Below are 23,998 nucleotides of genomic sequence, written 5' to 3'. Positions count from 1 at the left end.
AACAGACATCTAGTACAGCTAGTACCGGACCCGCTCAGGTGTCTTCGCTTGCTCGCCATTCCACTCCATGGTACGTGCTATATTCTCCTCAGGTGAACTTCCCCGAAAGCCCTGAGCTCCTCCAGCACTCCTGACGTCGGCGCCAGTGTCTATTGCCTGCGCGTCGGCTAGGTGCCTTCTGTGTGCATGGTCCCTCCCCTGAGCGACCCCCACATTTGTATTCCACTGTAAGCCTCTCTGAGCGTGTGTCTTTCCCTTGGCAAGCCACCTTGCCACCCCTGGGGTTGAAATATTCCACCTGCAGCTGGACACCCCAGTGTTCTCCATATGTTTCCTTCAGGTCATATGTGTATTCTCTAAGTTCCCCACCTCCGGGTTGGCATTAATTGCATACTTCCCCCAGCTTGGGATATGTTTCCCAGTGTACTTTGGTATTCCTGTGATAAATGGAGTACTTCGTCCAGTCTTCGACAGGGACCTCGATTTATGCAGGGCACTGAAAGACAGCTGAGAAGGTGGCGTGATTAGACTGGTAACCCCGTTTCGTCGTCATCCGACGTAACTCGGAGTGACAATGAAAGGGAACGTCTATGGTTACGTATGTAACCCTCGTTCCCTGAGTAGGGAACAGAGACGTTACGTCTGCCTGCCACTTTCCGCTGTACAGCGGGGATCGCCTGAGCTCAGTCTTGGCTCCTCAGCGAAGAAACATATCTGCATGTTGCCGGCTTCCTCCTTTTATACCCACGAGGTGGGGCGGAGTTACGCCATGCAAATTCCGCAGACCCATGGCATTTCTTTGCCATTGGCTCGTTTTTTAATACTCGAAGTTGATAGGCTTTCTAAGCGAAACCCCATTTCGTCGTCATCCGACGTAACGTCTCCGTTCCCTACTCAGGGAACGAGGGTTACATTCGTAACCATAGACGTTTCTTTTGCACTGATAAGAAAAAAAGCGAGACTATCCGACTCCAGGGGGTTAAATGCCACCGCCTACCTGAGCATTGTTTCTGACCATGTCCATCCCTTTATGGCCACCATGTACCCATCCTCTGATGGCTACTTCCAGCAGGATAATGCACCATGTCACGAAGCTCGAATCATTTCAAATTGGTTTCTTGAACATGAAAATGGCCCCTACAGTCACCAGATCTCAACCCAAAAGAGCATCTTTGGGATGTGGTGGAACGGGAGCTTCGTGCCCTGGATGTGCATCCCACAAATCTCCATCAACTGCAAGATGCTATCCTATCAATATGGGCCAACATTTCTAAAGAATGCTTTCAGCACCTTGTTGAATCAATACCACGTAGAATTAAGGCAGTTCTGAAGGCGAAAGGGGGTGAAACACAGTATTAGTATGGTGTTCCTAATAATCCTTTAGGTGAGTGTATGTCGTATACGACAGCGTGTTCCGGGGCCGGCCAATATCCAGCAACTTCGCACAGCCATTGAAGAGGAGTGGACCAACATTCCACAGGCCACAATCAACAACCTGATCAATTCTATGCAAAGGAGATGTGTGGCACTGCGTTAGGCAAATGGCGGTCACACCAGATACTGGATGGATTATCTTGGCAAAGGAGAAGTGTTCACTAACACAGATTTAGACAGATTTGTGAACAATATTTGAGAGAAATAGGCCTTTTGATTACATAGAAAAAGTCTTAGATCGTTGAGTTCAGCTCATGAAAAATGGGGGCAAAAACAAAAGTGTTTCTTCTTACACATTGGCTAGCCAAGAGCCACATATACTTTGATTTAGGAAGCGGTTTGCCTCTTGTCCAGTAGCTCCTGTAAAAAGGACAGAATGGTCGATACCTCACAATAATAATAATAATAATAATAATTTCTTACATTTATATAGCGCTTTTCTGGGTAAAATGGACTGCATTTATATAGCACTTTAACAGACCCATGGCCACCAAATCGCTTTACATATTGCCTCACATACACCTATTCATACACCGACTGCGGTATCAGCCATGCAAGGCGCCATCCAGGTGGGTTAGGTGTCTTGCTCATGGACACCTCGACACTTTGTCAGGTGGAACCAGGGATAGAATGTGCAGCATCCACCTGGATGATGCGAAGACAACCATATTGTGCCACAAGAGGATGGGTCTTCATTTCGGACAGCACACCAGCCGGAGAAGACCACTTAAGGGTATAGAGGCGTCTTATAGACGGTCTTCTGCCCTCCACTATAGTGTTGGGCACACTCACATGGAGCTGCAAAGGCTCCCGTCGAGGACCACACATGTAGGCTCTCGAGCTGGATTGGGGATGTCAAAGGGGACCCTGTCGCCTGAGAGAGAAGGTCTTTCCTCAGCGGACTCGGTCACGGAGCTGTTGATGACAGCTGTATCAGCTTGTGGAACCACGACTGGTTTGGCCAGAGTGGAGCCACTGGGAGGACTGAGTATCTGGTCTCCCTGATTCGTCTGATGGCCTGAGGGAGCAGAGAGATCAGGGGAAAGCATACAGGAGAGCTTTTGGACAGTCCTGGGCCAGCGCATCCTGTTCCTTTGAGAAAAATGTTGGGCAATAAGAGTTGTCTTCTGATGCGAAGAGGTTGCACCATGCCCATGGGAGGAGAGGTCTCTCCATCTTGTAAAAAGGAGCACGACCTGAGGCCTCTCTGGTTATTTATGAAGGCCACCACTGCCATGTTGTCTGAATGGACGAGGACATGGTGCCCCTCCAAGGGATTACAGGGAGGTTTTGAGAGCCAGGAAAACCACCATCATTTTGAGGCAGTTGATATGCAGGTATTGCTCCAGGCTGGACTAGGAGCCAAACGTCGGCCTGCCATCTCACAGAGCTCCCCAACTCGAGTTGGAGGTATCGGTTGTGACAACCTTCCTCCTGGGTGTCTGTCCCAATTTAATGCCTGCCTGAAATAGGTGAAGGTCCCAAAAGGGGCCACAGCTGTGACAGAGCGACGGTCCACCTTGAAGTGAACACTTCCCTGAAGCCAAGCGTGGGATGGAACTCTGGCTTTTAACCAGTACTGAAGGGGCTGTGGAGCAGGCCCAATGGTACCACAGAGGAGGTGGCTGCCATCAGGCCCAGCAACCTCTGGAAAACTCTGAGGGGAAGGAAAGCCCCTATTTTGAAAGACAACGCTAGTTAGTGAATATTCAGTGAGCGACTCGCCTGCTGGGAGACAGGCAGCTCTTGGCTGAGTTGATCCTAGATCAACTAGATCAACTAGCACCCTAGATGCTCCAGGTGATTGAGGAGCAGCGACCTCTGAGCACAGAGCTTATGCTCCAACCGGACTAACACTAGCCAGTCAACGAGGTAGTTCATGTCACGGATTTCCGCCTGTCTCAGAGAGAAAAAAGCCGCGTCCATACATTTGGTAAAAGTTTTGGAGTCGAATGGGAGAACTGTAGGTTGGTAAGCCACCCCCTCGATTGTAAATCTAAAGAATGGTCTGTACTGATAGGCTATTTGAATTAGAAAGTACGCATCTTTCAGATTCACAGATAAGAACCAGTCCCATGGGCAAATTTGCATGAGGATCTGCTTCAAAGTCACCATCCTGAATGCTTCATTAATGCATGATTCAGGAGCCTGAGGTCTTTCTTTGGAACAAGGGAATGGCGGGTGTAAAAGCCTGACTTACTGCTCTCTGACGTGGGGTGGCCTGTGAGCAAATTGAAGCGAGTAGCCTAATGTTATATTCTGCAGAACCCAGCCTGAAATGCCAAGGATGGTTTCCCATGCCTGAAGCTGGGCGGCAAGGGGTCTGAGTTTTTCAGGTGGCAGTTCGCTGTACGGGGGCACGGAACTGATGACCACAGAAGAACTCGCCTGTCTTAAGTAGGAAGTGGCACATAGCCTGCAACTCTTTCTAGGCTGCTGTGAAAAGCTCAGCAAAGCTGTGCAGAACCAAATAGGCCCGTGGGATAGACAGGGGAGTCAAGGAGGGCTGTCTTGTCATCGTCCTTGATCTCCAAGCTTAACCATAGGTGGCGCTTTGAGCACCACTAAACAGGCAATCATACAGCAAATAGCCTAGGCCTGTTTTAGTAGCTCACAGAGTGAGGTCAGTTGTGCTGTGCAGCTCCTTGAAAGCAGCAGGCTCTGGTCCAGACTCATCTATAGCGTGTAGAAGTTTGGATCCAGAGCGGATCCAGATTGACAGGGCAGGGGGCAGGGGGCTCGCTGATGGCACCCCGGCTGCAGGAACTATTTGTTAAAGCGGCTGTGGACAGGCACTTCCAGGGCCGACCACTCCAAATCAAGTTTATGACAAGTTCAGGCCAGGCCCTTAACATCACCTGGTTCCTTAGGCAGTAGGGTGTTCTTTCTTGGAACTATTAAAATAGACTAAAACACCTGTACCAGACGAGGGTGCTGGTCTTCACAAGTGAAGAGCACTGTGGAATCCCCTTTGCTGCAGAGAGAGTGAGGCACGTGGGATATGGACAGGCGTGAGTTCACTTAGTCCCGTCTGCTCAGCCCTGCAACTCCATTGTTTCGTCCTTCAAGGCTACTGAGAAGGAGAGCATGGTGGAGAACTAGGGGCAGAGATGCTTTCTTTAGCGTAGCGAGGCGAGACTTATGCTCTTGCAGTGAGGGCTGAGTCAGATGCGAGCCGTGAGCTGCAAGGCGACGTTAATCCTCTGCAGCTGGCTTGCTTCGACAGCAAGTAGAGAGGCTTCTGTCTTCTTCGGAGTCAGCAAGGAGATGATCTTCGGGCTGAAGGAGAAAGATTCTGATGATATGGCATTCGGCACCTACTTATAGGCAGTCAGACCCATCTGTTTTGGCAGGCCGAAATCCCATAGTTTTGTGCAGCTGCACAAACGTTAATAAATCAGGCTTTTAAAAACGTATTTTACCCCAAAGCGTGTTTCACGCAATGTGAGAGATTGTTTCAAAAGGGAACCAAGAACTTCCAAAATCAATGAACAGACTTGACCAAACAAACATATTACACCGTGAAGGCTTTAAAGAGAAAACACCTGGAGATAATAAAACCAAAAAAGGCAAAAAGCTACAACAAAAAAGAGACTGTTATAGACTCCAATATGTTGGCGTTATGTTTTGTTAAATTAGACTATATAAGTCTAACTTATCATCCTAAATTACACTAGTATTTTTTAAGTTAAAAATGATGTTGAAGATTAAGAAAACTGTATAGTCATATCAGTTTTTAACAAAAAAGGAAATTATTTTTAGAGGACGGATTTGCTTCAACTTAAAATCTCAGTGTCATTTTAATATTTCTGTAACCTTTTCTGTTCTGTCACAAGATGAAACCACAATTATTGAAAAGAATATCGACTACACCTCGGCAACAGAGACAAGAGAGAGATATGGGGTAAGTGTTGAGTTAGTGTAAAAATAGTAAAGGAGCAGTAGTTAGAAAGAATTACGTGGATGTAGACATAAAGCTTATGAAAGTGTTTCTTTAATAAGTGGTCCCTTATTATCATTCCTTCCTTTTCATAGTTTCTCTTGACCTTTTATGGTATGAGTTATTTATTGATTTACTGATACATGCATTGCAAAGAGTCATATTTTGTCACATTTTCTCAGCAAACCTTTTAGATATTCTGCCTTTATAAAAAAACACTTCCATATTAAACTTAAATATATGATTTTGCACATTTTAAGTGTCATGTGCACTACTTTCCAAAGACAGCTAATCATGTGCACACAGTTTGCTAACGAGCATGAATGTTTCTTTCCAACAATTACTGGTTGTACTACAGTTTTTTACAATCGCTATGACAATTTTTCCAATACTTTTAACAAATTTCCTAAACTCTTAACGCACCAACACACCTACAACACACAATTGGCAAAACAGTTAATTTCATGCTCAAAATCACACATTGTAAACTAAAATCCAACACTAATTTTCAAAAAACAATACAGAAATACACTAGCAACAATACACTGTCTACCAAAACACTGCAAACATGTCTCAAAATCAAGTAATTTTTCAAAACACTAACATATGTTCTCGTCTAGCAGGAAGATTTAGTCAGTCATAGCACAATGTCATAAAAACACTAACATCAGATGGAATTACAGAAACTGCATTATTGTATATGTGTCAGGTCTGCCTTTATACAACAGACAGTGTATTTGTCACACTCTCAGAACCCACTACATCCCTCACTGGCCACCAGAGGCCACCATCACCCGAGTATTGACTTTCTCACACATCACTCCTGGACTGATTACTCACACACCTGCCACCACTGATCACTCACACACCTGCACCCTGTTATCTACCTGCATATAAGCCCCATTCACTTCTCATACAGTGCAAAGTCTCGTTTCCTCTGTGAACATTCTGAGCGTTTATCCCTGTATCTCTGCCTACCTGTGTTTGACCTCCGCTGATCTGATTATCCCGTTGTCTGCTGCCTGTCTCTCGACCCTCTGCTTCGTCCCTGGACTTCTCTTCTGCTCGCTGCCAGCCCTGACCCCTCGCCTGGATTTGATAAGTGTGAGCCCATTCTCCATTGCTGATCTTGCCGGTGTCTGACCCTTTTCCTGCTTACTTCTCTTCTTAATAAATACGTTGCAAATGGACCTGACTGCCTCTGGTGATTCATCACAGAAGACTTCGCCACAACAAGGTTCAGCAACGATGTCTGCACTCACCGCAGCGTTCGCTGCCCAAGCGGATCAACTCGCCACTCATCACCACCAACTCAACCGTCTCACATCGGTAACTGAGGAATTGGTGAAAGCCATTCAAACCATGCAAAGCCCCGCTCCCAACCCTTCTCCACAGCAAATACCACAACCAGCTCCCCGTGCCGCTGAAGGCCAGTCCTCTATGAGTGCGCACCCTCGCCTCGCACTTCCCGAGAGGTTTGATGGAGACCCAGGGAGATGCAAAGGCTTTATCCTGCAATGCACACTCGTCATTGCCCAGCAACCCATGCTCTATTCCACCGAAACCAGTAAGATCGCCTTTGTTTGTTCTCTATTAACCGGAAGAGCATTTGACTGGATTACGGCAGTATGGCGAGCGGATGGTACAGCTTTTCCCACCTTCGAGACATTCCTTCAACAGTTTCGAGAGGTTTTTGAGCATTCTAAAGAGGGCAAAGGAGCAGGCGACCGACTTCTTGAACTCACCCAGGGTCGTTCCACGGCCGCCGAATATGCGCTCACTTTCAGAACCCTCGCCGCGCAGACGGATTGGACCAACGATTCATTAAAGGTGATGTTCCGAAGGGGATTGAGTCATGAGTTACAAGCTGAATTAGCCTGCCGTGATGAGGGGAGAGAACTGGATCAGTTTATTCATCTGGCTATCCAAATCGACAACCTCATCCGATCTCGCCGTATGAATCATCGTCCTGTATTTACCTCACGCCCTGTGGTTCCTCCTAGATTCTCTACCCACGCATCCGCTGACCACGTTGAACCCATGCAGATAAACACCTCTCGCTTAACTCTGGAAGAAAAGGAACGACGGAGGTGTCAAAACCTGTGTTTGTATTGTGGCGAGGCGGGTCATTTCCGCATCAACTGTCCCATACGTCCTCCACTGAAAAATCTACGACCGGTGAGTTTCCCTGCTGAAACCCCTAACCCTGACTCTTGCATATCTGTGTCTCTTGTACTCACAGTGAATGATCGTCAAATTATCACCCATGCCTTGATTGACTCCGGCGCTGCCGGGAACTTTATGTCACAAGACTTTGTTCAACGAAACAACATTGCTCTAACCCGTTGTTACTCTTGTCTCACAGTCGAGGCCATCGATGGAAGACCACTAGGCTCAGGTCGAGTAACCCATATCACCCAGCACATCCACATGCGGACAGGAGCTCTTCACACTGAAACCATTCAGTTCTTCGTTCTTCAAACTTCTTACACACCAGTCATTCTGGGTCTACCCTGGCTCCGCAAGCACGATCCACACATTCGGTGGGGAACCGGTCAAATCATCCACTGGAGTAAATCCTGCTGCTCCACCTGTCTCGCCTCTGTGACTCCTCTACCCGTTCGAAACATCACTGTTCCCCAGGAGGGGACTGACTCAGTTCACCTTCCAACCGAATACCATGACCTAGCCGTAGCCTTCAGTAAGGTGAAGGCCTCCAAACTTCCCCCGCACCGCAACAGCGACTGTGCCATCGATCTGGTTCCAGGCTCCACGCCTCCCGGGCTTCATCCGATCCTCAACATCTCCAGCATCAGCTGGCTTCTTCTTTGTCAAAAAAAAAGACGGCGGTCTGCGACCTTGTATTGATTATCGGGCTCTCAATGATCAGACCATCAAATTCCACTATCCGCTCCCTCTGGTACCAGCAGCCCTGGAAATACTCCGCACGGCCAAGTTCTACACCAAACTCGACTTGCGCTGTGCGTACAATCTCATCCGCATTCGCGAGGGGGACGAGTGGAAAACAGCCTTTTCCACGTGCACAGGGCACTACGAATATCAGGTTATGCCGTTCGGGCTGTCTAACAGTCCTGCCGTGTTCCAATCTTTCATCAACGACGTCTTTCGAGACATGCTCCATCGTACAGTCATCGTCTACATTGACGACATCTTGATTTATTCCAACACCCTGAAGGAACACATCCAACACGTCCGAGCGGTCCTAGAACGCCTCATTCAACACCAGCTTTATGCCAAGATCGAGAAGTGTGAGTTCCATCAGACCTCCACCACGTTCTTAGGATACATCATCAGCCCTGAGGGTGTCGCCATGGATGAGGGCAAAGTTCGAGCTGTTCTTGAGTGGCCACGACCCAGCACTCTTAAGGAGCTACAACGCTTGCTCGGGTTTGCCAACTTCTACCGCCGCTTCATCCGTAACTTCAGCATTGTGGCAAACCCTTTGACATCTCTGATCAAGAAAACTACATCACGTCTTCCCTGGAATGAGTCAGCCACTCGTGCCTTAAATCAGTTGAAACAACTCTTCACGTCTGCTCCAATCTTGCACCATCCCAACCCCGACCTACCCTTCGTGGTGGAGGTGGATGCGTCGAATACTGGCCTGGGCGCAGTATTGTCCCAACGGCAGGGGTCTCCACCCAAACTATACCCCTGTGCCTTCTACTCAAGAAAACTCAACGCCGCTGAGAGAAACTATGATGTAGGAGATCGTGAACTTCTGGCCATGAGGGCCGCCTTCAAGGAATGGCGACACTGGCTAGAAGGAGCCGCTACTCCCTTCACCGTACTCACCGATCATAAGAACCTAGAATACCTCCGCACCGCCAAAAGGTTAAACCCCCGACAAGCCCGCTGGTCCCTATTCTTCACCCGTTTTCAATTCACGGTCACCTACCGTCCAGGGTCTAAGAACACTAAGGCCGATGCCCTGTCGCGACTGTACGATCCAGAACCATCCACCCAAGCTCCTGAAACTATCCTGGGTCCCGACCTCGTCGTTGGTCCCATCCAGTGGGATCTTGAGACCGAGCTGGAGCAGGCCAATGCTCAAACGGAAGTTCCCATAGCCTGTCCGCCTCACAGAATCTTTGTCCCCGAGACACTTCGTAACCAGGTCCTGGAGCATGTTCACGCTCTTCCTAGTTCCGGTCATCCAGGGGTTACAGCCACCATTCAACTCCTCCAGAACCGCTACTGGTGGCAAACCTTAATCCAAGACACCACCAGGTTTATCCAACGATGTCAGGTCTGCAACACCCAGAAATCATCTCGCCTGTTACCCGCCGGTTTACTCAATCCCCTGCCCATACCTCAACGTCCCTGGTCCCACATAGCAATTGACTTCATTACGGACTTACCCGCTTCCAACGGCCATACTACCATCCTCACCGTGGTGGACAGATTCTCCAAAGCCTGCCGCCTCATTCCCTTAACCAAGCTTCCCACTGCACTAAAAACGGCAGAGCATCTCTGCAACTGGGTATTCAGGTTGTACGGTCTACCTGAGGATATTATCTCCGACAGAGGACCTCAGTTCACCTCCCGAGTCTGGTCGGCCTTCTTCAAGGCCCTTCAAGTCAACGTGAGCCTCACGTCCGGATACCATCCCCAAGCCAACGGGCAGGTAGAACGTCTCAATCAAGATATCATCAGGTTCCTCCGGACCTACTGTCATCATCACCAAGAGGATTGGAGTCGTTACTTAATCTGGGCGGAATACGCCCAGAACTCCTTACAAAAGCACTCCACGAGCTTGACTCCTTTCCAGTGCATCCTGGGTTTCCAACCACCTCTATACCCTTGGTCTGGGGAACCCGCAAACGTCCCCGCCATAGACGACTGGTTACGACGCAGTGAGGAGACGTGGGACCAAGCGCACACACACCTCCAGCGAGCAGTCCGCCGCTTCAAGAGACAGGCTGACCGCCGCCGTCGAGCCGGTCCAGAGTACCAACCAGGACAATGGGTGTGGCTGTCCGCTCGAGACCTTCATCTTCAACTCCCCTGCAAAAAACTCAGTCCCAGGTACGTGGGTCCTTTCAAAATTCTTCGACAAATCACTCCAGTATCTTACCGCCTGGCCCTGCCTAATCATTTCCGTATTGCTCCCACCTTCCATGTTTCACTCCTCAAACCCGCTGCCGATCCCACTGAGGGAGGAGAGAATCGACCCCAGGAACTGAATCCGCCACCCATCTTGGTAGAGGGCGAGGAGGCTTATCGAGTACACCAACTTCTGGACTCGAGGCGCCGGGGCAGGTTGCTCCAATACCTAGTCGACTGGGAGGGATTCGGTCCAGAGGAACGTTCCTGGGTCAATGCCACGGACATTCTGGACCCCACTCTCATAGCTGAGTTTCATCACAATCATCCGAGCAGACCTGCTCCTCGACCCCGGGGGTAGACCTCGACGCCGTCAACATCCTCGCGCCGGGAGTCGCTCGCAGGGGGGGGGGCTCTGTCACACTCTCAGAACCCACTACATCCCTCACTGGCCACCAGAGGCCACCATCACCCGAGTATTGACTTTCTCACACACCACTCCTGGACTGATTACTCACACACCTGCCACCACTGATCACTCACACACCTGCACCCTGTTATCTACCTGCATATAAGCCCCATTCACTTCTCATACAGTGCGAAGTCTCGTTTCCTCTGTGAACATTCTGAGCGTTTATCCCTGTATCTCTGCCTACCTGTGTTTGACCTCCGCTGATCTGATTATCCCGTTGTCTGCTGCCTGTCTCTCGACCCTCTGCTTCGTCCCTGGACTTCTCTTCTGCTCGCTGCCAGCCCTGACCCCTCGCCTGGATTTGATAAGTGTGAGCCCATTCTCCATTGCTGATCTTGCCGGTGTCTGACCCTTTTCCTGCTTACTTCTCTTCTTAATAAATACGTTGCAAATGGACCTGACTGCCTCTGGTGATTCATCACAGTATTGTATTGATCATAGATTGTGTTTTGCATTTCTTTTGAAGCCTCTCTACATTTTTGTTTTGTTGGGTTTAGGTCTTTTGCTGCAGAAATTCAATGAAAAAAGACCCATCTCAGAGTGCTTTATAGAATGTAATGAAAAAAACAAAGACAGAGACAGAATTGCTGCAATAAAGAAAATAAATAAAAATAATTGTATATATTTGCATAATTCAATCAGCTGTTTCTCAGTAACAATAGAATAAAAAACAGGGGATATATTTATGTTTCAATTCACAATATAAACAGCTGTTTACCTTGACTTTCGCCTGTAAGGTTAGGTTTAGAACACGGTGTTTTCTGTTCTGACATACAGTGTTAAAGCATTAGTAAATTTGCCAGTAAAAATCCATTGTTTTGGTCTTGTTTGAGCTTGTGTGTAAAATAAGTTCAAGCATTTTAAATTTGTGTTAATTGTATGCATTTTGTGTTAAAGCAACAAGAAATGTGTTAATTGTATAGCTTACACAGACAGATGTAGTGCTAACTGTGTTAAGAGTTCAGGAAATTTGTTAAACGTATTGAAAAAATTGTCATAGCGATTGTAAAATACTGTAAAATCCAAGGCTCATCTTTATTTTAGTTCATTGTCAATTGTTTTAAACTAACTGCTTTGTGCTGTATATTTCTCAGGGAGAAAAGCGATCAATAGATGCTGCAAGATTGGATCAAAAAGGAAACAGAAGGGGGGACAAAGTAGAGCATCTATTGCACAGGCTTCATCTGGATAAAAGGCACCCCTTTAAACTAAGAGCTGCAGATGTTCTTCAACTAACTAAACATTCATTAGAGTCTTGTGAGTCCTGTGCTGAGGAGGACCTGATTCAGACTTTCCTACAAAAACTGCTGATGATGAACTACAGAGCAAGATACATTAAAACTATAGATTCACAGGATGACAGACAACAAATAAACAATGACTTAATTGTGGATGAGGGTGATGCTGATATTTTCAGAGAAATATCGTTTTGTCCTTCAGAAACAAACAGAAGAGATGCTATTCACCCAATGGATGTTCAGATGGCCGCGATTTATTATGCTGATAGTTTACTAAAGCAGCTGATGGTGACTAAACTGTCTCAGTGTCAGTACGCTCTGCCTCTGCTTATTCCGGATCCATTCACACAAGAGATTGAGTTTCCTCTCTGGACATTCAGACAAATCAACAAGAGCTGGAAGATGAAAGATACCAACAATGAAATCATCAGTAAAATCGAACCTGTCTGGAACGCAAAAACAGCTATGGTGTCTTTCTTCAGGTTTGACTCATTGTCATCATCCAAATCTCAGCTGATGAACAGTCTGATCAATGAGAAACACAACACATTTTTCCATAGGAACTGTCCAGGCAGCAGCAACACCAGATTACTGATGGATGGAGTTGTGGAGATCGCCTGGTACTGCCCCTCTAGGAAAGACACAGATAAATTTACTCAATGTGTTGCATTCTGTAACCTTCACGGTGATGCAGGAGCCAACGAGAAACAGCTGCAGATCCTCACTGAAATGTCCTCAGTCAATGTTGTTATCCTACCACGTCTTGACAAGAATGACAAGAATGCAGTAAAGATCCAAAACCTGTACAGGGACAGAAAGCCACTAATTTGTCTTCTTACTGAAGATGAATCTAGAGTAACTGAAATGAGGAAAGGAAAATACAAAATTGGACTAAATAAGAGAAATCAGTCAGATGTATCTGAAGAACTCATACAAGCTATAAATACATGTCTCTCATTTTTTTCATCACAATCATCTTCTATTTTCAGTCTTGAAGATGTGTCTAAACACTCAGGTATCAGAGTAGATGAGGATCATGACAATGACTGCAGGAGAGGAAAAGAAGCAGCACAGCAGATGATGGGTTTACTGAAGGATAAAAATCTGACAAAAATTAAAGAATCATTTCTGCCCTGTCAGGGGGAACTGTGGCATCAGTGGTGTGAAAAGAACAAAGAACTACATCGATATCAGGGGAATGAAATAGATGTGGATTTAAAACAGAAACAAATGAATAAAATCCGTAAACAGCAGCATGTGCTGAACATAGCTGGGTTCATGAAGTTTTTTATTACCGAAATAAATTCACAATCTCCAAATGAGAAGACTTTTTTTCTGAAATGGCTCGCAATCCTCCTGGATGAATATACCTCAGCTGACCTTTCTGCTCTGCATTATAAGTATGATGAAAAATGGTCAAAAGTCAGAGCTGAGCAACAAATGACCAATGAACATGCAGAACTTGATAGAATATCAAAAGAACTTCAAGCTGCAACCTTTGGCTTGGAGCACATCCTGAGGGAGATCGGTCAGATGTATGAATCATGTAAATCAGTGAATAGTAACAAGGAAGGCCTGCCGTGTAATTTTACTTTCCTCCCGAGTCTTGCAGCAGAAATGATGATCTCTGGATTTCCACTGGAGCTGATGGATGGAGATGCTGCTCATGTTCCTGTGGTCTGGGTTACTGCTGTTCTACATTAACTCATCAAGAAACTGGGAGACAAGAGAGTCTTTGTGCTGTCAGTTTTAGGGATTCAGAGCTCAGGGAAATCCACTATGCTGAATGCCATGTTTGGACTGCAGTTTGCTGTCAGCGCTGGCAGGTGCACCAGAGGAGCTTTCATGCAGCTGGTCAGAGTGTCAGAGGAGATGAAAGAACAGCTGAAGTTTGACTATATTCTGGTTGTTGATACTGAGGGGCTTCGTGCTCTAGAACTGTCTGGAAGGTCAACAAGACATCAGGACAATGAAATGGCCACATTTGTTGTTGGTCTTGGTAATCTGACATTGATAAATGTCTTTGGAGAAAGTCCATCCGAGCTGCAGGACATTCTTCAGATCGTTGTTCAGGCCTTCATGAGGATGAAAAAGGTCAAACTGAATCCCAGCTGTATGTTTGTGCATCAGAACGTTTCAGACATCACAGCTGGAGAGAAGAACATGGAGGGAAGGAGGCGGCTGCAGGAGACGCTGGATGAGATGACAAAACTCGCTGCTAAAGATGAAGTCTGTGATGCAGAATGTTTCAGTGATGTCATTACTTTTGATATACAGAAGGATATAAAGTATTTTGGACAGCTCTGGGAGGGCAGCCCACCGATGGCACCACCAAACCCATCATACTGTGAAAACATCCAAGAGCTTAAGGCAACATTTTTTGGCCATGCCTCAAAATCAGATGGGTTAGAGTTGACACACCTAAAAGATCGTATTAAGGATCTCTGGAAGGCTTTACTGAATGAACGGTTTGTGTTTAGCTTCAGAAATTCTCTGGAAATTGCAACATACCGAAAACTGGAGACAGAATACAGCAAGTGGTCTTGGAGTCTTCGCAGTGCCATGCTGGAAATAGAGAACAAACTCTACAACAACATAGAAAATGAAACCATTGATGAGGTTTCAGAAAGTGATCTTCAAGGAAAACTAAAAGTGAAAAGTCAAGAAGTAGAAAAATCAATGTCAATTTTTTTTGAGACAGACAAAGATAAAGATATACTGATACAGTGGAAAGCATCATTTCACATCAAAATCCAAGACCTTCAGGAGAACATTGTGAGAGAAACAAAGAGGAAATTAAATGAAATTCTTCAGCAGCGAGATATGAAGAAAAAAATTGATGCTCAGAAAACACGCCATGAAAATACTCTCTTGGAGAAGAGCAAAGAACTTGCAATAAAACTCAAAGACAAAGCCAATGATGAAACAATCCTGAAAAAAGAGTTTGATTCATTTTGGGAAGAGTGTGTTAGGAAGATTAAGACAGAAACTCCTCCAATCAAAAACATTCATGTATTAAGAGACATGGAACAACTTCTTTGCAACTATGAAAGTTTCCCTGTAAACAACTGGAAGATGAGCAAGGATATTTTATCTGTGAAGAGTTATTCAGATTATGTACAGTTAAAGAAATGTAGCGAAAGTGCACCAAATGCTAAAAAAGCCTTCAGATCAGCTCAACTAAAGTTTGGTTGCATTGAAGTTGAAAACCAAATAAGAACTTTAGTCAATGACATTGCTCAACAAGCACACACAATGATCATGTCGTATAACATTGCAAAGATGGGCTACAACAAAACCTACATTCAAGAACTCGCAGATTATATCAAAGCCAGAATAGTAGAATATGGGCAAGGTTCCAGGAAATATGTGTTCACAAAGGAATTTTACATGGATTTGGTCATTTCCATCTGTAAAAGAGAACACAAGTTAATTACTGACCAGCACAGAAAGTTCAGGGAAGCCAACGATCCTGTTTTCTACTTTGAAAAGAAGAGCAAAGAGTACTATAGTATTTTCCAGAAATACTGTCAAGGTGCAACAACAGCTGCCATTTTTGCAGAGATCATCTGTCAGAAACTCAAAGAGCCCATTCAAAAGAGTGTTTACAAAGATACTGCTGGAGATTTCACTAATGAAATTAAAACAAACTGTGAATCGTTAAATGGAAACAGATCTAAACTAGAGAAACACATCCTCAAAACACTGGCAGAACAGGAGGATTTTGACAAATACCTTACATACTTTAATAATCCCAAAGATCACTTAAAGAGTTTCATCAGAGATGAAGTCAATCAGTACATCACTGATCAATTCAGAGTCCGTGTTCGGCCCAAGATGAAGGAGAACATTAAACTCCTGCAGCAGAAGATCATGGCAGCAGCTCATAGAGCAACTACACTGGTCAGCACAACTAGTGGAGATGTTCAGAAGTGGTTAGATCATTTCACACTGCAGCTCTCAGATGTGCTGATATTCTCAGTAAAGGACCTTAGCGGAGTGAGTCATGATGGTGTTGATGATTTCAATCTCCTAGAAGATGTGATAAGCAAAGAACTTGGTTCAATATCATCTGAAATACAACATAAATTCAGCAAAGAGACATTTCCAGAAAATCTGGAACATAAGGACAGACCAGATGAGATTCTGATTGATCATCTCTGTCAGTGCTGCTGGGTTCAGTGTCCGTTCTGCGCTGCCACTTGCACTAACACTGTAGAAAACCATACTGAAGATCACAGCGTTCCTTTCCATCGAGTAGATGGACTCACTGGATGTTGTTATGAGGGAACAGAGTGTCTCAGTGCAGATTTTTGCACAACATTAGTGAGAACTGGTAAAATGTTCTATACAGGTCAGTGGATTCCATGTAGAGAATACAGAAAAGCAGGAAATGTTTATGCAGAGTGGAACATCATTGTTTGCAGATTTCAGAAAAATCTGGAAGAATACTTTGAGAAAACATTTCACAGATGGGATGACATTTCATACGGATGGAGCCAATACTCAAAAGAGCAAGCTATAGAGAGTTTGGATGATTACATCTAATGACAAATGAAAATGAGTCATGTGTGGGCCTCTAATACATAGACCACAGATTGAAATGTTTCTCAGTTTTTTTTCTGTCTAGAATCTTCTAGGTTTTTTTCTCCCTATAAATTACATTCAATATGATACTTACAGTAGAAAGTAGTTCAGAAATAGGTATGTTAGCTATTAAGCTATTATCAAAGATTAAACAAAAAAATATTAATGTTTGTTAATTTATAAGAGATTAAAGGTATTGTATTTTATGAGTGAATAAAATATCGGTGGGTGACTGTATCTAATATTGTGTTCTCGTATTTAGAATATATGGAAACTTCCTCAGGAAATTGATAAATATTTAAGGTGTACTGAGCATAACAGAAGCTAAGAACAAAACTTCATGTCTGCAGTGCACTGGGAAATTTGAAGAGTTTAATGACTTGATAAAGTGCCATCAGTGTATCTTCACTGAGAATTGTTCTAGAATGTATTTTGTTCACTGTTGTTCATTCATTTATATGTGCAAATTAAAATACATGAAATTCAATGATTTAATCAATAGTATTATTTAACTGTGATCTTTAAACAATGTAGAAAATGTGTTGATTTGAGGATTCTTTTAGGCTTACACCATTTATCTTGTTTAAAGGGGTGGTTGATTATGCTTTCACTTTCTAACTTAGTGTGTAATGTTGCTGTTTGAGCATAAACAACATCTGCAAAGTTACAACGCTCAAAGTTCAAAGCAAAGGAAGATATTTGCTTTTAAAGAAATATTTTGTTAAGTACTACAACAAACGACTGGTAGGGACTACACGACATTCCTCCGGGGTTAGGGACATCACTAACCCTAAAATGTACATAAACTTCGCCCCCGGGAACACGCAGTCCATGTTGAGAAGAGGCAGAATTGTTGTTGTCGAGCACATTTGTGAGTCAGCTCAATCTGTCGTATATGTGTTTTTTCACATGCACTACAGTACTTGGGCGGCGATTTATGTTTTCCTCCGTGGGTGCTCATGGGCGCACGCCCTTTAAAAAAAAAAAAGTAGTCAAAAATTGTTTTTTATTTCAGAACCTTAGGAAATGGACAGCGGCCGACACGAACACACACACACCTATTTACTTGATAATAAAGCCGTAAAGTAGGCTATCTTTCAACTCAGGACAGCGCACTTCTCACAAATACAGACAGGATTGGAGATGAAGAGTTTGACTGACACGTATACAGCTTCGTGGGAAATTAAGAATGATGATGGAAGAGGGACATTCATGTTTCAGCTCCAGTGCAGATGTTGCAAAACACTTTGTTTTTTGTGGAGTCATAAGCTATCCAGGGGCATTTTTCTTTCCAACTAGCCTGGTATGTATGTTGTCGTCCATCTTCACTGCAAATCCTAGCCTCGCTGTATCTCCTAGCTTCGCTGCTTCTAGCTTCGCTGTTATGTGCTTCTGACAGGGCACTTGTGGTGGATGTCGATACACTCGCATCATTATAAGGTTTTGCTTTTTTAATAAGAAATCTGTCCATTTTAGTCTCACTCTGAATCTGATTAACGAAAGCACATACACGCATGGCCAGGAGCGAGGTCCCTAAAGAGGCGTTCCCTTTCGAGAGGTCTCTCCTATTGCGTAAGTAGCTTACGCTATGGGAAAACTCCTGTTCTCGAGAATATTGAAGTCTTTCTGTAAAACGCATTGCAGCTGCACAGCAGACAGCAATGAGCGAAGGAGCTCGGTCATTGGCTGTGCTGCGGCAACTTGCTCGAACCAACGACGGGGCGACTCTGAATGCGCGACCAATGAGAGTTCTTTAGATTAATCTCCTTCAGCGAAGACCTCCACTGTGCAGACCGATCAGTGTACACACCACTGCTCGATTGCTCGATTGCTTTTGTCCGCCTCGCTGCCTGCTGTGAGCTGTGAGTTTGTTTGCGTCGTGGCTGTCTAAGCCTCGTATTAGCTTCGTATTTTCTTCTGTTTTTCCGTATTTCTCTCTTTATTCTGTTCTGAACCATCATTTAACTCATAATTACAACTCGGACTGTTGGCCATTATACGGTTGGAATCGCAAATACGGTTTGAACATTGATTGTTGGTCGTAGAGCGAGACACTGCTTCACTGCTGCTCGCCCTGCGATCGACTGCTTTTGTCAGCCCCTTTGCCTGCTGTGAGTTTGTTTGTTTTCCCGTCTATCGTGCGTCACTGTTACAACTCGGGCTGTTGGCCATTATATGGCTGGAACCGCAAATACGGTTTGAACATTGATTGTTGGTCGTAGACCGAGACACTGCTTCACTGCTGCTCGCCCTGCGATCGACTGCTTTTGTCAGCCTCGTTGCCCGCTGTGAGTTTGTTTGTTTTCCCGTCTATCGTGCGTCACTGTTACAACTCGGACTGTTGGCCATTTATACGGCTGGAACCGCAAATACGGTTTGAACATTGGTTGTTGGTCGTAGAGCAAGACACTGCTTCGCTGCTGCTCGCCCTGCGATCGACTGCTTTTGTCAGCCTCGTTGCCTGCTGTGAGTTTGTTTGTTTTCCCGTCTATCGTGCGTCTACATTACATCCATACCACTAAAAAGACGGGTTTTACCCAAGACTTGAGTCATAAATTAGTATAAATATTAATTGCATCACTGGTTGCATCATTGCTAACTTACTGTCCATCTGTTAAAATGGCGAATATATCAGGTGTATGTTATTTACCTTTTGGTGCAGATGAGAATAAATCTGAATTGCTTGCGGTGCAGTCTGAATTAGAAGCTGTAGAAAAGCAGATCCGTGACCTTCTAGAGAGACAAGCTGAGCTGAGAGACCGGCGTTTAGCTCTTGAAACATCACGCGCTGATGCACACGGATCAGTGATTAACGTTAGTAACCCGCTGACGCTGACCTCGTCTACTCCGTGCGTTTCTCAGCATTGGTCCCGAGCGTCCAGGTCACGATCAGCCATGGTTTCATTCACTCCGGCTCCAACACACCACCACGAAGCCTGGGTGGTTCCGCTGAAGCCGCGAGCCAGGACAAGAATCTTTTCGCCCCTCCCGGTTTTCGAGATCTCCACTCAGAACCGATTCTCCCCTCTTCGTGAAACGGAACGCGATGCTGTGATCATCGGCGATTCCACCGTCCGACACGTCCACGCTACGTTAGGTAAAAGTAAGGTGCACAGTCACTGCTTTCCTGGTGCTCGTGTTCTCGATATCACTGCGCGGGTAACTGAGATCTTGAACGGTGACGAGCGCGTCGGAGCTGTTGTGCTGCACGTGGGAGCTAACGACATTAGGCTGCGACAGACGGAGGTTCTGAAGAAGGACTTCAGGAGCCTTATCGATACGGTACGCAGCACATCGCCTGAAACATCGATTATTTTGTCTGGACCGCTTCCTACGTACCGACGAGGGCATGAAAAGTTCAGTAGATTATTCGCGCTAAATGAATGGTTATTGTCATGGTGCAATGAGCAGAAACTGATTTTTGTAAATAATTGGAATCTGTTTTGGGAGCGACCAAGGCTCTTCCGAGCTGATGGCTTACACCCAAGTAGAATCGGGGCAGATCTTCTGTCGGATAACATCTCCAAGATGTTAAATACCGTTTGACTAGTAACCAAAAATCCAAATCACAGTCTCTACTGCACCAATTTAATTGATATTAATACTAGTGTAGAACATTGCATAGAAACTGTGTCTATTCCTCGTTTACTAAGATCAAATAATAAATCTACTGCGGGATCTAGAAAAAATCTAATTGTTATTAAAACAAAAAATCTCGCTAGTAGTGAACAAAAACAATTTCTAAAGCTAGGTCTCCTAAACATTAGATCGCTCACACCTAAGGCGGTTATTGTAAATGAAATGGTCACAGATAATAATTTCGATGTTCTGTGCCTTACTGAAACCTGGCTTAAACCAAATGATTATTTCGGTCTAAATGAGTCTACTCCGCCGGAATACTGTTATAAGCATGAGCCCCTGATCGGTCGTGGCGGCGGTGTTGCAAAAATTTACAGAGATACCCTTAATGTTACTCAGAAAACTCGTCATAGGTTTAATTCGTTTGAAGTGCTTGTGCTAAATGTTACGCTCTTAGATGTAAGAAAAAAAACCACATTATCTCTAGCATTGGCTACCATATATAGACCTCCAGGGCCTTACGCCAATTTCCTAAAAGAGTTTGCTGACTTTCTATCAGATCTTTTGGTCAACGTCGATAAAGCATTAATTGTTGGAGATTTTAACATACACGTAGATAATTTAAATGATGCGTTAGGGGTTGCGTTTACAGATTTATTAAACTCCTTCGGGGTCAAGCAAAACGTCACCGGACCAACTCATCGTCTTAATCATACACTCGATTTAATTATATCATATGGAACCGATCCAACCGATATAGATATTGTACCGCAAAGTGATGATGTCACTGACCACTACTTGGTAACTTGCATATTACGCACTGCTATAATATGTCATGCTGCGCCACGTTATCGACCAGGTAGAACAATTCGTCCATCCACCATAGATCATTTCTCAAATAGCTTATCTGATCTGTCCCAGCTGCTGCCTGAACCCAAACAAACAGATGAACTAGACGAACTAACTAGCACTATGAGCTCCATTCTCTCTAGAACATTGGATATTGTTGCACCCATTAGATTAAAAAAGGTCAGAGAAAAAAGTATAGCACCATGGTACAATAATACTATGTATGTTTTAAAGAGAGAAACCCGTAATTTAGAGCGTAAATGGAAAAAAACTAATTTAGAGGTCTTTAGAATCGCGTGGAAAGACAGTATGTCACGTTATAAAAAGGCCCTTAAAACGGCCAGGGCTGAGCATCTCAGCAAATTAATAGAAAACAACCGAAATAATGCAAGGTTTTTATTTAATACCGTGGCTAGACTAACAAATAAACAGACGTCTTCTGAACAAAATACCTCGTTACAGTTTAGTAGTAATGATTTCATGAACTTCTTCACCGAGAAAATTGAAAGCATCCGAATCAAAATCGTAAACGTTCGATCTCTGCTCGCGCCTTATAATTCAGCCGCAATTATCACCCCGCAAGCACAATTACAATGCTTTACAACCATAGAACAAAAAGAGTTAAATAAACTTATCACTTCATCTAAAACAACAACATGTTTATTAGATCCTATACCAACTGAACTACTGAAAGAAGTGTTACCTATAGTGGAAGAGCCTCTTCTCAATATTATTAACTCATCTTTATCTTTAGGTCATGTTCCAAGAACGTTCAAGCTGGCAGTTATAAAACCTCTTATTAAGAAACCACAATTAGATCCAAATAACCTAGCAAATTACAGACCCATTTCGAATCTTCCATTTATGTCAAAAATATTAGAAAAAGTTGTGGCTCCTCAACTCGGCTCTTTCTTGCAAGAAAACGACATCTATGAAAAGTTTCAGTCTGGATTCAGGCCACATCATAGCACTGAAACTGCCCTTGTTAGAATCACAAATGATTTACTTTTAGCTTTGGACCAAGGCTGTATCTCAGTACTAGTTTTACTTGATCTTAGTGCTGCGTTCGATACTATAGATCACACAATACTCTTAGATCGACTACAAAATTACACTGGTGTTCAAGGACAAGCATTAAGCTGGTTCAGGTCATACTTATCTGACCGCTACCATTTCGTCTACTTAAATGGAGAAAAATCGATTATAACTTCGGCAAACTATGGAGTGCCGCAGGGATCTGTGTTAGGCCCTTTATTATTCTCAATATATATGCTGTCACTTGGTAATATTCTAAGGAAACATGGAATTAGTTTCCATTGTTATGCCGATGACACACAAATATATATTTCATCACGGCCAGATGAATACGCTAAATTATCCAAATTGACAGATTGTGTTAATGATATAAAAGATTGGATGACGCGTAATTTTCTTTTATTAAATCCAGACAAGACAGAGGTAATACTTATCGGTTCTAAAAACCGTCCACAAAACCCTTCACAGCACGACTTTAACATAGTAGGATGCCCTGTTACTTTATCCGCTACAGTAAAAGACCTGGGTGTTATACTAGACCGCAACCTGTCTTTTGAAAAGCATATTTCATATGTTACAAAAACAGCCTTTTACCACCTTAGAAACATTGCTAAGCTACGTAATATGCTATCAGTCTCTGATGCAGAAAAGTTAGTTCATGCATTCATGACCTCGAGACTAGATTACTGTAATGCTTTATTAGCTGGTTGTCCTGCATCTTCAATAAACAAGCTACAGTTAGTCCAAAATGCAGCCGCTAGAGTTCTTACTAGATCAAGAAAATATGATCATATGACACCGATTTTATCATCACTTCATTGGTTACCTATAAAGTTCCGTATTAAATACAAGATATTGCTTTTGACTTATAAAGCTCTAAATGGTTTGGCTCCAGTCTATTTAACGGATCTTCTATCGCCTTACAATCCATCGCGCTCTTTAAGATCACTAGATTCGAGGCTTCTGGTCATTCCTAGGATATCCAGATCCACCAAAGGAGGCAGAGCATTTTCACATTTAGCTCCGAAGCTCTGGAATAGCCTTCCTGATATTGTTCGTAGCTCAGACTCTCTCTCCCAGTTTAAAACTAGACTGAAGACGCATCTATTTAGCCAGGCATTCATATAAATTTTTATCTTACAGTTACTGTAAATTCGGCCTCTAGTTCATAAACGCCAGAGGAGAACTGGCCCCCGACTGAGCCTGGGTTCTCCCAAGGTTTTTTTTTCTCCATTGGGTCATCTGATGGGGTGTTAGGACACCATTAGGTCACTGGATGGAGTTTTTCGGTTCCTTGCCACTGTTGCCTTTGGCTTGCTCAGTTGGGGATATTCAAATTAATTAACCAATCATACCATTGATTAGCTTCATACCATTGATTCCATTGATTAGGTCTTTTTTTCCAGTAATAAACAAACATTGTTAAGTTGTTTTGATTGATACTGTGAAGCAGCTTTGATACAATCTGTATTGTGAAAAGCGCTATATAAATATATTTGACTTGACTTGACTTGACTTGACTTGAATCCTCCGGATTATTGAAAGCCTTCGCCGCCGTGGAAAAGCATACCAGCGGGATTGCTACGAGGACGTCGGCATCTTCAGCTGCCTTCGACCGCCATCCTACTGAGCCATCCGGCGCGCTACACGCTACACGCAAGTATTTACATCTGTTCGCCCCGCGACATTTGTAAAAGAGCAAATTTCTGAGGCGTTGTTTCAAATGCCTTCCTGCGCGTCTTGCAGAGACCTTCTTCCGGACGGGGATCGTCACATCATCTGCAAACTACTTCGCTG

General features: G+C 44.3%; 3 protein-coding genes across 6 annotated transcripts in view; 2 read left to right on the top strand and 1 right to left on the bottom strand.

Annotated features, from left to right (window-relative positions):
* The window catches only part of LOC143736229 (interferon-induced very large GTPase 1-like), a 77,115-nt gene extending 59,878 nt beyond the window's left edge, over positions 1-17,237 (top strand). For all 4 annotated transcript variants that reach the window (XM_077226922.1, XM_077226920.1, XM_077226921.1 and 1 more), the window contains 2 exons: positions 5,271-5,338; positions 12,008-17,237. In XM_077226922.1, the coding sequence (XP_077083037.1) occupies positions 5,271-5,338; positions 12,008-13,855 (1,916 nt within the window). In that variant the 3' untranslated portion in view covers positions 13,856-17,237. The remainder of the gene's footprint in view (positions 1-5,270; positions 5,339-12,007) is intronic.
* The window catches only part of rpl32 (ribosomal protein L32), a 251,962-nt gene that overhangs the window by 194,570 nt on the left and 33,394 nt on the right, over positions 1-23,998 (bottom strand). The window lies entirely within an intron of this gene.
* LOC143736228 (interferon-induced very large GTPase 1-like) lies at positions 13,931-17,237 on the top strand. Its single transcript, XM_077226919.1, has one exon. The coding sequence runs from the start codon at positions 13,931-13,933 to the stop codon at positions 16,697-16,699; it is 2,769 nt and encodes a 922-aa protein (XP_077083034.1). The 3' UTR covers positions 16,700-17,237.

This window comes from Siphateles boraxobius, unplaced genomic scaffold (genome assembly GCF_051911475.1).
Source record: "Siphateles boraxobius isolate OS27281-9 unplaced genomic scaffold, OSU_SipBor_1 13, whole genome shotgun sequence".
Classification (NCBI taxonomy): domain Eukaryota; kingdom Metazoa; phylum Chordata; class Actinopteri; order Cypriniformes; family Leuciscidae; genus Siphateles; species Siphateles boraxobius.
This window is presented reverse-complemented; position numbering and strand designations above follow the sequence as displayed.